General features: G+C 37.8%; 3 protein-coding genes and 3 pseudogenes across 3 annotated transcripts; 5 read left to right on the forward strand and 1 right to left on the reverse strand.

Moving 5' to 3' along the window:
* The first annotated feature begins 202 nt into the window (after positions 1-202).
* On the forward strand, positions 203-3319 carry LOC129892645 (G-type lectin S-receptor-like serine/threonine-protein kinase SD2-5; annotated as a pseudogene).
* On the forward strand, positions 3319-4276 carry LOC129892646 (G-type lectin S-receptor-like serine/threonine-protein kinase SD2-5; the record flags this gene model as incomplete). Its single annotated transcript, XM_055968232.1, has 1 exon — positions 3319-4276. A coding segment is annotated over one exon (702 nt), but the record flags the coding sequence as incomplete, so codon positions are not given.
* Positions 4277-5292: 1016 nt separating this feature from the next.
* Positions 5293-5691, forward strand: LOC129891859 (probable histone H2A.3). Its single transcript, XM_055967336.1, has 2 exons — positions 5293-5481; positions 5551-5691. The coding sequence occupies exons 1-2, from the start codon at positions 5293-5295 to the stop codon at positions 5689-5691; spliced, it is 330 nt and encodes a 109-aa protein (XP_055823311.1).
* A 2483-nt stretch (positions 5692-8174) lies between these two features.
* LOC129891861 (G-type lectin S-receptor-like serine/threonine-protein kinase SD2-5) lies at positions 8175-11058 on the forward strand (annotated as a pseudogene).
* Positions 11059-11489: 431 nt separating this feature from the next.
* LOC129891862 (probable receptor-like protein kinase At5g20050) lies at positions 11490-12179 on the reverse strand (annotated as a pseudogene).
* An 892-nt stretch (positions 12180-13071) lies between these two features.
* Positions 13072-13470, forward strand: LOC129891863 (probable histone H2A.3). The gene is made up of 2 exons (XM_055967338.1): positions 13072-13260; positions 13330-13470. Exons 1-2 carry the CDS (start codon positions 13072-13074, stop codon positions 13468-13470), a joined length of 330 nt encoding a protein of 109 aa, XP_055823313.1.
* Positions 13471-14062: the final 592 nt, after the last annotated feature.

Consider the following 14062-nt stretch of genomic DNA (forward strand, 5'->3'; position numbering starts at 1 on the left):
CATAGACAGAGTTTGATGATGTTATCGGGGTAGTTCTCCTTAGAAACTTCTTCTTCTAAGAATTATCTATTTTTCCTTTGATGTTGATAATGACAAGCCACATTAGTATTCTTAAGTCTTCCGCTGATGAACAAATGAGTAATGAGACCAAGTGGTTCTCTCGGAAGCCAGAAATGATTTCTGAGTGCCGCCACGCCTAGGGTATCCTGTCGGGGCGTGACAGTGGCATCCACCATATCAATTTGGTAAAACTCATTGGATTTTGTGCTGAAAAAAGTCACAGGCTTCTAATCTATGAGTACATGGTAAATGGGTCACTAGACAGGTGGATTACGCGTGAAAATCAAGAAAATGGATTTGCATGGAACACAAGGCAGAGGATAATATCAGATATAACCAAAGGATTAGCTTATCTTCATGAGGATTGCAGCCATAAGATAATTCATTTGGACATCTAACCACAAAACATCCTTCTAGATCAATATTTCAATGCTAAGATATCTGATTTTGTGTCGTCTAAGCTAATTGAGAAAGATAAAAGCAAAGTTGTGACTAGAATGAGAGGAATGCGGGGTTATTTAGCCCCTGAATGGTTGAACTCGGTAAATACTGAGAAAGTTGATGCGTATGCTTTTGGAATTGTGCTCTTGGAAATTCTCTGCGGGCGAAAGAATTTGGATTGGTCGCAGGTTGATGAAAGCGATGTCCATTTGCTTAGTGTTTTTTTGGAGAAAAGCAGAACAAGAGAAGCTCATGGATATGGTTGACAGAAATGAGGATATGCAGCTCCTCAGAGAAGCAGTGAAGGAAATGATGAGCCTCGCAGCATGGTGTCTACAAGGCAATTTCAACAAGAGGCCTTCCATGTCATTGATGCTTAAGGTACTGGAAGGTTTGGTGTCTGTTGAAACCAACTTGGATTTCAATTTCACAAACCTAACTGAAGTTGGAGCAGGCAGCCAACAGATGGAAGCCACTGTCAGTTCAATATTGCCTTCAATTTTATGTGAACCAAGGTAAACAGTTAGCTTAATTAAGATTTTTTAAGCTTCGAAACAATACGTGAAATGTAATAATATATTCAGTTACTTTTACATTATATTTTTGAGCTTCATGTACAATCATATCGAGGCTCCCCAATTCATATGTGACAGAAAACGTATTATGTTGGTGTTGCAGCTACGGAACGTGTGCTTTAATCGTTGATCAATTAGGGGCTTCAACCAGTGGTGTCCAGTAAGCTTTATTGTGACATGTTATTGGAAAAGGTCCACAAAGCAAGTCTAAAGTCATCTGTATTGAGCAAATGATCATGCCATGATCAAAGAACTAAAGCAACAATTGCCTTTTTTTATTACCGAGAAATCTATCTAGCCAATCCTTAGGAGTTAGGGCCAACCGTAGCCTTCGAAACTCGAGTTGGGCCAAAGTTTGACAAATAAATGCTTTTAATTCAAATACAATAATTTCCTAATATATGTATGTCTTTTATATCAGTTAGTCCTAGTAGATGGACAGGGAAAGGACGGGACGGGACAGGGCACCTACAAGGGTTTAATGGGGCAGAGCAGGCAATACTTAAACGGTGCAGGGCAGCGCAGGTCAAAGCTAATATTTTTAAAACTTTAATAGGGCAATGCACGGGTCTGCTAACCTCGACATCAGGTTTTGCCCGTCTCCTCTCTCTATACACACAAACAAAAGTCATTAGTATATATCCGTCTTTCTTGCTTTCAAGTATCTTATTAAACATTAGTCTCACACACATTAATCTTCTGGTTAATTATTTGTTTGTTTGAAAATAATGGGTTTTGTTTAATCAATCAAAAATTACATCATCAAGTATGACCATGGCTACTGGAGCTCTGTTCCCATTAATGCCCTTTTGTTTAGTTTCATATTTTCATAACATGTATGCTACACATTAACAATTTTATACTTTATTGTATAATTAAATAGAACATAGAATAGTTGGGGAAAACAACTTAACACTTAATTGGGGTAGGGCGGGGCAGGGCTTAGTGAGACGGTGGGCAAAATGTTCGGAAAATTCTAAATGGTGTAGGGTAGGGTGGGTTAAATCTTAGCGGGTTAAAACTTGCCCCACCCTAACTTGCCCTAATAACAACCTAGATATAGAGCTACTCCGCAATGTCTTAAGACACAGGGTTTGTTTGGCTTAGCTAATTAGATGTTTAAATTTCCAACTAGTCCAATCTATGAATGTTCAAATCTATTACCAAATTGCAGTGCCGCTCCTCTCACCAACTTTCTCTCACAGGCAGATCCTGGGTTTTAACTATGGGTTCTGAACTTTTCAGCTTAGCGAGTTTGCAATTAAATATTTATACATACATAACGGATTCCCTAATACAAATACAAGTCCTAAGCAAAAGATAAAGAATTTGTCAGAATTCGTACTTGGGCATTCCTCCCCGTATGAAGTACCTTTTGGAATTTAGTTATGCCTAGGTGTCATATTTTTACATGGTATCAAAGACAAGTTTATTTTCATTTGGGTTGTCGATCCATGCTCCAATTTGTTCGGGGCATGAATGAGGTGTTAGAGTGGGTTGGAGTTACATGTTGGGCTCTCAGTCCTCGCTCCAGTTGGGTCTGGGGGTGAAGATGTGTAGAGTGGGTTAGAGCCCCATATTGGTTCAGAAATGGACCGGTTGATTGCTTATATGGATTTGGAAATCTTTTCCTCATGAACTAACGTTTGGGGTTTGAGTAGGCTCAGATACCATATCTTGATGCTGTGTTTAATGGAACTTCTTGACTTATTAAAAAATGCAGTTTCTGCTTACGAGGGTAGACAGTCTCCAGTAGTCTTTCTCATTTTTTTTTAGTTTATTATTTTATACCAATAAAGAAGCAACTTGGAACTTGTAAGAATAAATAAGAGAAAGGGAACCTTTCTTTAAAATAATAAGAAAAAGGAAGACATTAGTCTGTCTTCCCACTTTGCTTTAAAATAAACAAGTGATTTCGTGTAGCCTTCACTACAAATAATTATATCATATTCATCCTTCACGTGTAAAAGGGAATATCCAGAGCATGACCACTTTCGGTTTGTGGAAAATATTTAATATTAGAATGAAATAAATTAATATTTGTATATAATTAATAAATTTCTTTATACAATACATTGGTTGGGCTAAAGCTATTGGGTATGAGCGAACTCATATCCGTGCTTCTAGCTCGGTCCCTGATTGAAAAAAGACAAACTTCTGGGGAAAAAATAATACTACCACATGGAATGAAAGTTTTCGGGAGGCCGCTCTCTTGTATTGACCAAAGAGACGCGTACACTGAGGCTTCATAGACTTGTATCAGAAAAATCAAGAAAATGGGCTTACATGGCATACAAGGCGAAGGATACTAACAGATATTGCCAAAGGGTTAGCTTATCTTCATGATGAATGCAGCCAGAAGATAATTCATTTGGACATCAAACCACAAAACATACTTTTAGACCAAGGTTTCAATGCTAAGATCTCTGATTTTGGGCTGTCGAAACTGATTGAGAAAGACGAAAGCAAAGTTGTAATTAGGATGAGAGGAACACCAGGGTATTTGGCCCCTGAATGGTTGAGGTCGGCAATCACTGAGAAAGTAGACGTGTATGCCTTTGGAATTGTGCTCTTGGAAGTTCTCTGTGGGCGAAAGAATTTGGATTTGTCCCAGGCTGATGAAGATGTCCATTTGCTAAGTGTTTTTGAAATAAAAGCGGAGCAACAGCAGCTTATGGATATTGTTGACAAAAACAATGAGGATATGCAGATCCACAAAGAAGCAGTGACAGAAATGATGAGCATTGCTGCGTGGTGTCTACAGGGAGATTTCACCAAGAGGCCATCCATGTCATTGGTGGTTAAGGCATTGGAAGGTTTTGTGTCTGTTGAAACAAACTTGGATTACGATTTCACAAGCCTACCTGAGGTTGCGGCAGACAACCAACAGAGGGAAGACACTATCAGTTTAATATTGCCTTCAATTTTATCCGGGCCAAGGTGAACAATGCTTCATCACCTGACCCATCTTTCTCTTTTACATACTGTTTCCCAAATTTTTCTTACCTCAGCTTTGACTTTGTTAGCATCGACATTTGGCTAACATGTAAACTATGTCATAATGTAAAAGGAAAACTAAAGTAGCTTTATTTTACTTGTATGTGGTATTTGTAGCTAAGAGTGTAATGCAATGTATATGGTACTTGTTCGAATTTTCTAATAGTTACTAATAGAATTTTATTTTCTAATTTGCCTCTTTGTGTATCAATACTCATATGCAGCACATTTTATATTTCTGGGGTAAAACATCTTAGTTTCCATATCGTTAGAGCTTCAAATATGTTTGTACATGTGCTCACTCCAAAGAAGAACACATTGAGCTAATCAAACAACGATAAGAAAAATGAAAAATCCTAAACAGGCTGAAAGATAGATGAATGAGAACTAGGATAAAACGGAGGAGGCAATCCATTCACTTAAAATATGTCATCTCCTTTCATTATACAGATTAGTCTTAAATAAGCCGTAAAACTTCAAGTATGTTCCAAAAAGGAACAAGGGCAGTCTTGCTTGGCGCGAAGGCTGCTGGTTCAAGAGTAGAGTACAGTACTAAAGGTCTTCTCTGACTTCAAAGCAATTAAGGATGATGTGTATAATTTAAGGAAATGACATATAGTGCGTAGTAAACTTATGTATGTAATTAACATTTGAGATCATACTAAAAGATAATTTTTAAAATTTGAATTGAAATATTAGATATTTAATCATATATTCAGATATTCAAGTATTGGAGTATCTAAACAAAAATCTCTTATAAATTATTTAAAGGGCTATTAAAGCCAAATATCAAGGACAAAATTGCCTGCAAAAAATCTCGTCCAAATCCAAAACTCATCATAATCCTTTTTTTGGGGGCACCAAACTCATCATAATTCTTCTTTTTTTGGCGACAAACTCATCATAATCCTTTTTTTTGGCAACAAATTAATCGTAATCCTTTTATTTGTCAACAAAGTCATCATAATCCTTGAAAGAAATTAAATGTGTCAGCATCATTATCCATCGTTGATTTGTTCTTTCATCCAACGGCGTATATGAGTTCAATCCTCGTGATTGTCTTATCATTGGCTGGGTTATAACTCCTGTGGACTGTAAAATATCAAAGTCGGATTGCCTTAGGAACTCACATACACAACAATTCACTTCTCTCTCGTTTCCATCGATCAAAAAGCAAAACATCTTTTTTTTTTTTTTTGCAATAGAGGAAAAATAACAAATGGCTGGTAAAGGAAAAGCCGTTGGTTCCGTTGCTGAAAAATATTCTCGTTCCCGTAGCAGCAAAGCCGGTGTCCAATTCCCAGTTGGTCGTATCACCCGGTTCCTCAAAGCCGAAAAGTATGCCAAACGTGTCGGTGCCAGATCTCCGGTCTTCCTTGCTATTGTGCTTGAGTACCTTGCAACTGAGGTGAATTTCGCTAATTTTTTTTTTGATATCTCAAGTTTCTAAATTTTACATATCTGTGATTGTTTGTAGGTGCTTGAATTAGCTGTATATGCAGCAAGGGATAACAAGAAGACGAGGATCATTCCAAGGCACATTCAGTTGGCTGTAAGGAATGATGATGAACTCAGCAAATTACTTGGAGATGTTATAAATTCTGGCTCAGCCAACTGAATGTGCCTTGGAATGATCCTTGTCTTCTTGTTATCCCTCGCCACATTCCTATCCAATTCAAGCACATACAAACAATCAACAGATATATAAAATTCAAAAACTTGAGATATCAAAAATAAAAAATAGTAGCGAAATGCAACTCAGCTGCAAGGAACTCAAGCACAGCAGCAAGGAAGACCGTAGCTCCGGCACTGACACGTTTGGCATACCTTCCATCTTAGAGGAATCTGGCGATACGACCAACTGGGAAATGGAGACCGACTTTGCTGTTGTGGGAACGAGACTATTTTGCAACATCGGAACCAAGGGTTTTTCCTTTACCAGTCATTTGTTATTTTTCCTCTATTGCAGAAAAAAGAAGTTTTGCTTTTTGATCGCCGGAAACGAGAGAAAAGTGAATTGTTGTGTGAATGTGAGTTCCTAAGGCAATCCGACTTTGATATTTATAGACCACAGGAGTTATAACCCAGCCAATGAGAAGACAATCACGAGGATTGAACTTATACGCCGTTGGATAAAAGAGAAAATCAACGGTGGATAATGATGCTGACACATTTAACCACTTTCAAGAATTATGATGACTTTGTTTCCAAAAAAAAGGATTATGATTAATTATTGCCCCCAAAAAAGGATTATGAAGAGTTTGTCGCCAAAAAAAGTGATTATGATGAGTTTGTTGCCTAAAAAAAAAGAAGGATTATGATGAGTTTCTTTTTGGCAACAAATTAATCAAAATCCTTTTTCTTTTTGGCAAAAAAGTCATCATAATCCTTGAAAGAAGTTAAATGTGTCAGCATCATTATCTATCGTTGATTTGTTCTTTCATCCAACGGCGTATGAGTTCAATCCTCGTGATTGTCTTCTCATTGGATGGGCTATAATTCTTGTGGACTATAAAATATCAAAGTCGGATTGCCTTAGGAACTCACATACACAACAATTCACTTCTCTCTCATTTCCATCAATTAAAAAGCAAAACATCTTCTTTTATTTGCAATAGAGGAAAAATAACAAATGGCTGGTAAAGGGAAAACCCTTGGTTCCGTTATTGAAAAAACGTTTCGTGTTAAAATTGACAAGATTTTAGATAAATTAATGTAGCAACTTGGTAGGTTAAAGTTAGACGAAAGTTTGGTAAACTTGGTAGGTGAAAGTTAGGTGAAAGCTTGATAAACTTTGGCATCTTGACACAATATGATGTCATGGATGACATCAAGAGCAAGAATTTATTCATATAAATAGGTAACTCTTGATTCATTTGTAACATACCTCTCATCACATTTCTCACTCGTCTTCTCATATTCTAAGGCATTTGTAAAATACATTAGAAGAGTAGAGAATTGATAGAGCAATTCTCTTAGATGTATTTGGATCTCTCCCCTTTTTTGTTCTTCCTTATTCTTTATATTTTCTCATTTCCGCTAACAATTGTTATCAGAGCCAAGGTTCTGTCCGAGTATGCTCTGTGGTTGCAGCACAGTCTGAACTTCCACATCAGAAAAGAATTACTTTGGTTTCCTATATTTCCAAATACATTGTAGTAGAAGAGGAAGAACGAGTAACAATGAGTTCCATGAAGTTTAAAATTGATAGATTTAATGGGTGCAACAACTTCAATATCTGAAAAATCTAGATGATGGCGTTACTGCGGAGGAAAGGTTCAGTCCATGCTATTGACGGAAAGTACCCCGATACCATATCACTCTTCGACAAGGAGAAGATCGAAGGAGATGCATTGAGTTCAATCCAACTGTCCCATACACCTAACGTACTTTGTGAAGTGAGTATAAGTACCGAAGAGACGACCAAACAGTTATGGGATAGGCTGAAAGGGCTTTACCAAGACTGGTCGGTTACAACAAGGATGTTGTTACAACGACGTCTTCATACATTTAAGATGGAGTCAGGTACCTTGTTGCAAGACCATCTAGATGCATTCAATAAACTTGTGATGGACTTACAAATTGTCAGAATTAAGAAGGACGAAGAGACACTTGCATGTGCTTTGCTATTTTCATTAACTTCAAAATATCGTGATATTGAAAATTCAATGATGTATATCAAGGCTCCTATCACTCTCTAGAAAGTGCGGCAAGCACTTGATGTGCTGAGGCATTTTGAAGGAGACAAAGATGATGAAGCTAGTGGGCTCTTTGTGAGAGACCGTAGTAGCCAACAGGGAAGGAGAAAATCAAAGCACAAATCAAAGTCTTGTGTGAACAAGAAGAATGCAGAGTGTTGGGGCTATCATAAGAAAGGACACTTTGAACGAGATTGTCCTATGTCAAAGTCCAAAGAAAAGGTGAGTGCATCCAATGTTGAGCAGGTACATAATTCTGATGATGAATATATACTCTAATAACATCATGCAGTAGTGGAGTCTATGACAACAAGTGGGTGTTAGACTCTATAGTTGTACTATGCATATGATATTTCGAAGAGATTAATTCAATAGCTATGAGACAAGTGGAGGAACTGTTGTAATGGACAATAATGCAACTTGTAAAATAGTTAGCATTGGTTTAATTCGGGTTCGCTTCCGTGATGGAATCGTGAGGACTATTAAAGAAGCCCGTCATGTTCCTGATCTGAAGAAGAATTTGATCTCCCTGGGTACTCTAGATAAACAAGGCTACAAGTACATGAGCGAGGGAGGTACAATAAAGGTGGCTAAAGGTTCTTTAGTCATGCTGAAGGCCAAGCTGGAGGATGGCCTCTACACACTAGCAGGAAGCACCATTTTTGGATCTGTTCATCATTTATGTCCACTTTTTGTCATTCAGGTTTGCTTCTTCCCAGATTTCATCGTACCTAAATGGCAGTTTTTTGAATTCTACTGCTGGACTTTCCACTTCTTGGACCAACAGGCTGTTTTGGTATCTTGCAGATTCCACATATGGCTTATCTCTATTCACACCTATTCTTTTGAGTGGAAATAATGGAACTAAGTACCACTTCCGTGGTTTCTACTGCAGTGACCAAAGTGTCGAATGCCTTCTCGGTATCTTCTTTGCATTCCCTGATGTCACCTCTAGTGAGAGAAAGTATATGGATCCCCAGTCTGTTTCTGGCTTAAAAATGACAGAGATGGGGAATCTCGTGCTCTTTGACAAAGCCGATCGCACAATTTGGCAGTCTTTCGATCATCCTACAGATTCTTTACCCTCGGGTCAGAATTTGGTTACTGGGAGGAAGCTCATAGCAAGTGTTTCATCAACCAATCGGAGTCTAGGTTTGCTTTCTCTTGCTATTCTCAATGGAACTTGGGCCACTTACATCGATTCCGATTCACCTCAGTTTTACTATGCTTCAAGTAATCCGGATAGTAGTACTTATTTCAGTTTTGATGGTCAAACACCTACAGCTCAGCAAGACCCTCCTACAGCAGCAGCTCAATTCATGAAGCTTGAGCCTGATGGACATTTACTGGTATACCAATGGGATGAGGACACACTTGATTGGAAAGTCATATCTGATGTTTTGATTAATATATATGCCGGGAAATGTGGGTACCCAATGGTGTGTGGAAGATATGGCATTTGTACAAGTAACAGCCAATGTAGTTGTCCGCCAGAGCAAAATTTCTTCAGGCCATTAGATGACAGGAAAAAAATTGTTGGATGTTCACAGCTGACACCCATTTACTGCAACTCTTCGCAGTATCATAGTTTTGAAGAGCTCAAAAATACCACATATTTTTCATTTGAGTTCAGTCATGAACTAATTTCGAGCATATTTCGGTTTGAGGGGGAAAAGTTGGAAGATTACAAAATGGCCTGTCTGACAAACTGTTTCTGCAAAGCTGTTGTCTTCCAATATGATTCGGATGGGGCTACAAGTGGGAGCTGTTTATTATGAATGAAGTCTTTTCTCTCATAGACACCGAGAACGGGATGTACGAGAGAGTATTTCTTAAGGTGCAGAATTCCTCAGAAACACAGAATCAGTCTCGAACCATTTCTGGAGGAAAAAAATCAAGACCTTACATAGTGATAATAGGATCTACTCTTGCAGCTTTCTTTGGGATAATTTTAAGTATCGCTGCTTGCTTTGTTATATTCAAAAAGAGGACACATGATTCCAGAAAGGCTGGGGATTTTCTGGATCTCGAACCAATGTTACCGGGAATGCTAATTCGATTCTCTTACAATGAGTTAAGAATAATAACTGAAGATTTCAGCAGAAAGCTCGGGGAAGGAGGATTTGGCTCGGTATATGAAGGAACACTGAGTAATGGCACCAAAATAGCTGTGAAGCATCTGGATGGTCTAGGTCATATGATGGAATCATTCTTAACAGAAGTAAAGATAGTCGGTGGCATTCACCACGTCAATCTGGTAAAACTCATTGGATTTTGTGCTGAAAATAGCCAAAGGCTTCTGATCTATGAACACATGGTAAATGGATCATTAGATAGGTGGATTTATCAGAAAAATCAAGAAAATGGGCTTACATGGCATACAAGGCGAAGGATACTAACAGATATTGCCAAAGGGTTAGCTTATCTTCATGATGAATGCAGCCAGAAGATAATTCATTTGGACATCAAACCACAAAACATACTTTTAGACCAAGGTTTCAATGCTAAGATCTCTGATTTTGGGCTGTCGAAACTGATTGAGAAAGACGAAAGCAAAGTTGTAACTAGGATGAGAGGAACACCGGGGTATTTGGCCCCTGAATGGTTGAGGTCGGTAATCACTGAGAAAGTAGACGTGTATGCCTTTGGAATTGTGCTCTTGGAAGTTCTCTGTGGGCGAAAGAATTTGGATTTGTCCCAGGCTGATGAAGATGTCCATTTGCTAGGTGTTTTTGAAATAAAAGTGGAGCAACAGCAGCTTATGGATATTGTTGACAAAAACAATGAGGATATGCAGATCCACAAAGAAGCAGTGACAGAAATGATGAGCATTGCTGCGTGGTGTCTACAGGGAGATTTCACCAAGAGGCCTTCCATGTCATTGGTGGTTAAGGCATTGGAAGGTTTTGTGTCTGTTGAAACAAACTTGGATTACGATTTCACAAGCCTACCTGAGGTTGCGGCAGACAACCAACAGAGGGAAGACACTATCAGTTTAATGTTGCCTTCAATTTTATCCGGGCCAAGGTGAACAATGCTTCATCACCTGATCCATCTTTCTCTTTTGCATACTGTTTCCCAAATTTTTCTTACCTCAGCTTTGACTTTGTTAGCATCGACATTTGGCTAACATGTAAACTATGTCATAATGTAAAAGGAAAACTAAAGTAGCTTTATTTTACTTGTATGTGGTATTTGTAGCTAAGAGTGTAATGCAATGTATATGGTACTTGTTCGAATTTTCTAATAGTTACTAATAGAATTTTATTTTCTAATTTGCCTCTTTGTGTATCAATACATCTTCATATGCAGCACATTTTATATTTCTGGGGTAAAACATCTTAGTTTCCATATCGTTAGAGCTTCAAATATGTTTGTACATGTGCTCACTCCAAAGAAGAACACACTGAGCTAATCAAACAACGATAAGAAAAATGAAAAATCCTAAACAGGCTGAAAGATAGATGAATGAGAACTAGGATAAAACGGAGGAGGCAATCCATTCAGCTGTTTAGGGTTCTACTTTTCTGCACTATGTTCCTGAAATAGTATCGATATAATAAGGAATTATGAAAAACACAAAATGGCTTTTCTCAGCAAATAACAAATGATAGCTCAAAGGTATGGACATATGGCTGTGACTCATTAGCTAGTCAATCTTGATGATAAATACTACTTAGAATCACAAATCAAGTTGTAAAAATTGAAATTATACAATTTATAACAGAATGAAAGCAAGTGATGGAGGAGCAATTATGTAGTCGCACTGTTGGAACTTAACCAGCAACTGTGATGGAAGTCGTAAACTGATACCAACCACAGCTTCCCTTTCTTGATTAGTTCCGACAATTCTTCTTGTCATTGTTGGAAATGGAAAGCTGTAATCCAAGTCGGTTTCAGCAGCGACTAATCCCTGCAACACCTTAACTACCAACGACATGGAAGGCCTCTTAGTATAATCACTTTGTAAACACTATGCTGCAATCTTCATCATTTCCACAGCCTCTTTTCTATGTAGCTGCATGTCCTCATTGTTCTTGTCCACCATTTCCACGACTTGTGTCTCCACTGCCTTTCTCATGAACAAACTAAGCAAATGCATATCATCCTCATCTTGAAGACGATCCAAATTCTTTCGGCTGAAGATGATTTCCAAGATCACAACCCCTAAGCTATAAACATCTACTTTCTCAGTAATGACCTCATGTAACCATTCAGCTGCTAAATTGCCTGGTGTTCCTCTCATTGTTGTAACTATCTTACTTTCGTCTTTCCCCACAAGCTTTGATAACCCAAAATCTGATACTTTGGCACTGAGATTATGATCAAGAAGAATGTTCTCAAGTTTAATATCCAAATGAATAATTTTGTTGTTACAATCTTCATGTAGGTAAGGTGTTGAATACATGATAAGGTTTTCATATATATTAGATATGTTCGATTTAAATTATGATTTTTTGTGTGTATTTTCAACAGCTTATTACGTAGATAAGTTAGTCACTTAAAATATGTCATCTCCTTTCATTATACAGATTAGTCTTAAATAAGCCGTAAAACTTCAAGTATGTTCCAAAAAGGAACAAGGGCAGTCTTGCTTGGCGCGAAGGCTGCTGGTTCAAGAGTAGAGTACAGTACTAAAGGTCTTCTCTGACTTCAAAGCGATTAAGGATGATGTGTATAATTTAAGGAAATGACATATAGTGCATAGTAAACTTATGTATGTAATTAACATTTGAGATCATACTAAAAGATAATTTTTAAAATTTGAATTGAAATATTAGATATTTAATCATACATTCAGATATTCAAGTATTGGAGTATCTAAACAAAATTTTCTTATAAATTATTTAAAGGGCTATTAAAGCCAAATATCAAGGACAAAATTGCCTACAAAAAATCTCTTGTCCAAATCCAAAACTCATCATAATCCTTTTTTTGGGGGCACCAAACTCATCATAATTCTTCTTTTTTTGGCGACAAACTCATCATAATCCTTTTTTTTTGGCAACAAATTAATCGTAATCCTTTTATTTGTCAACAAAGTCATCATAATCCTTGAAAGAAATTAAATGTGTCAGCATCATTATCCATCGTTGATTTGTTCTTTCATCCAACGGCGTATATGAGTTCAATCCTCTGATTGTCTTATCATTGGCTGGGTTATAACTCCTGTGGACTGTAAAATATCAAAGTCGGATTGCCTTAGGAACTCACATACACAACAATTCACTTCTCTCTCGTTTCCATCGATCAAAAAGCAAAACATCTTCTTTTTTTTTGCAATAGAGGAAAAATAACAAATGGCTGGTAAAGGAAAAGCCGTTGGTTCCGTTGCTGAAAAATATTCTCGTTCCCGTAGCAGCAAAGCCGGTGTCCAATTCCCAGTTGGTCGTATCACCCGGTTCCTCAAAGCCGAAAAGTATGCCAAACGTGTCGGTGCCAGATCTCCGGTCTTCCTTGCTATTGTGCTTGAGTACCTTGCAACTGAGGTGAATTTCGCTAATTTTTTTTTTGATATCTCAAGTTTCTAAATTTTACATATCTGTGATTGTTTGTAGGTGCTTGAATTAGCTGTATATGCAGCAAGGGATAACAAGAAGACGAGGATCATTCCAAGGCACATTCAGTTGGCTGTAAGGAATGATGATGAACTCAGCAAATTACTTGGAGATGTTATAAATTCTGGCTCAGCCAACTGAATGTGCCTTGGAATGATCCTTGTCTTCTTGTTATCCCTCGCCACATTCCTATCCAATTCAAGCACATACAAACAATCAACAGATATATAAAATTCAAAAACTTGAGATATCAAAAATAAAAAATAGTAGCGAAATGCAACTCAGCTGCAAGGAACTCAAGCACAGCAGCAAGGAAGACCGTAGCTCCGGCACTGACACGTTTGGCATACCTTCCATCTTAGAGGAATCTGGCGATACGACCAACTGGGAAATGGAGACCGACTTTGCTGTTGTGGGAACGAGACTATTTTGCAACATCGGAACCAAGGGTTTTTCCTTTACCAGTCATTTGTTATTTTTCCTCTATTGCAGAAAAAAGAAGTTTTGCTTTTTGATCGCCGGAAACGAGAGAAAAGTGAATTGTTGTGTGAATGTGAGTTCCTAAGGCAATCCGACTTTGATATTTATAGACCACAGGAGTTATAACCCAGCCAATGAGAAGACAATCACGAGGATTGAACTTATACGCCGTTGGATAAAAGAGAAAATCAACGGTGGATAATGATGCTGACACATTTAACCACTTTCAAGAATTATGATGACTTTGTTTCCA

This window comes from Solanum dulcamara, chromosome 6 (genome assembly GCF_947179165.1).
Source record: "Solanum dulcamara chromosome 6, daSolDulc1.2, whole genome shotgun sequence".
Taxonomy (NCBI): domain Eukaryota; kingdom Viridiplantae; phylum Streptophyta; class Magnoliopsida; order Solanales; family Solanaceae; genus Solanum; species Solanum dulcamara.

Bases quoted from the DNA above. Each gene is read 5' to 3' on its own strand.
- LOC129891859 (XM_055967336.1), top strand. From the start codon at position 5,293: ATGGCTGGTAAAGGAAAAGCCGTTGGTTCCGTTGCTGAAAAATATTCT. The intron at 5,482-5,550 runs GTGAATTTCGCT...GATTGTTTGTAG, and splicing joins TTGAGTACCTTGCAACTGAG to GTGCTTGAATTAGCTGTATA.
- LOC129891863 (XM_055967338.1), top strand. From the start codon at position 13,072: ATGGCTGGTAAAGGAAAAGCCGTTGGTTCCGTTGCTGAAAAATATTCT. The intron at 13,261-13,329 runs GTGAATTTCGCT...GATTGTTTGTAG, and splicing joins TTGAGTACCTTGCAACTGAG to GTGCTTGAATTAGCTGTATA.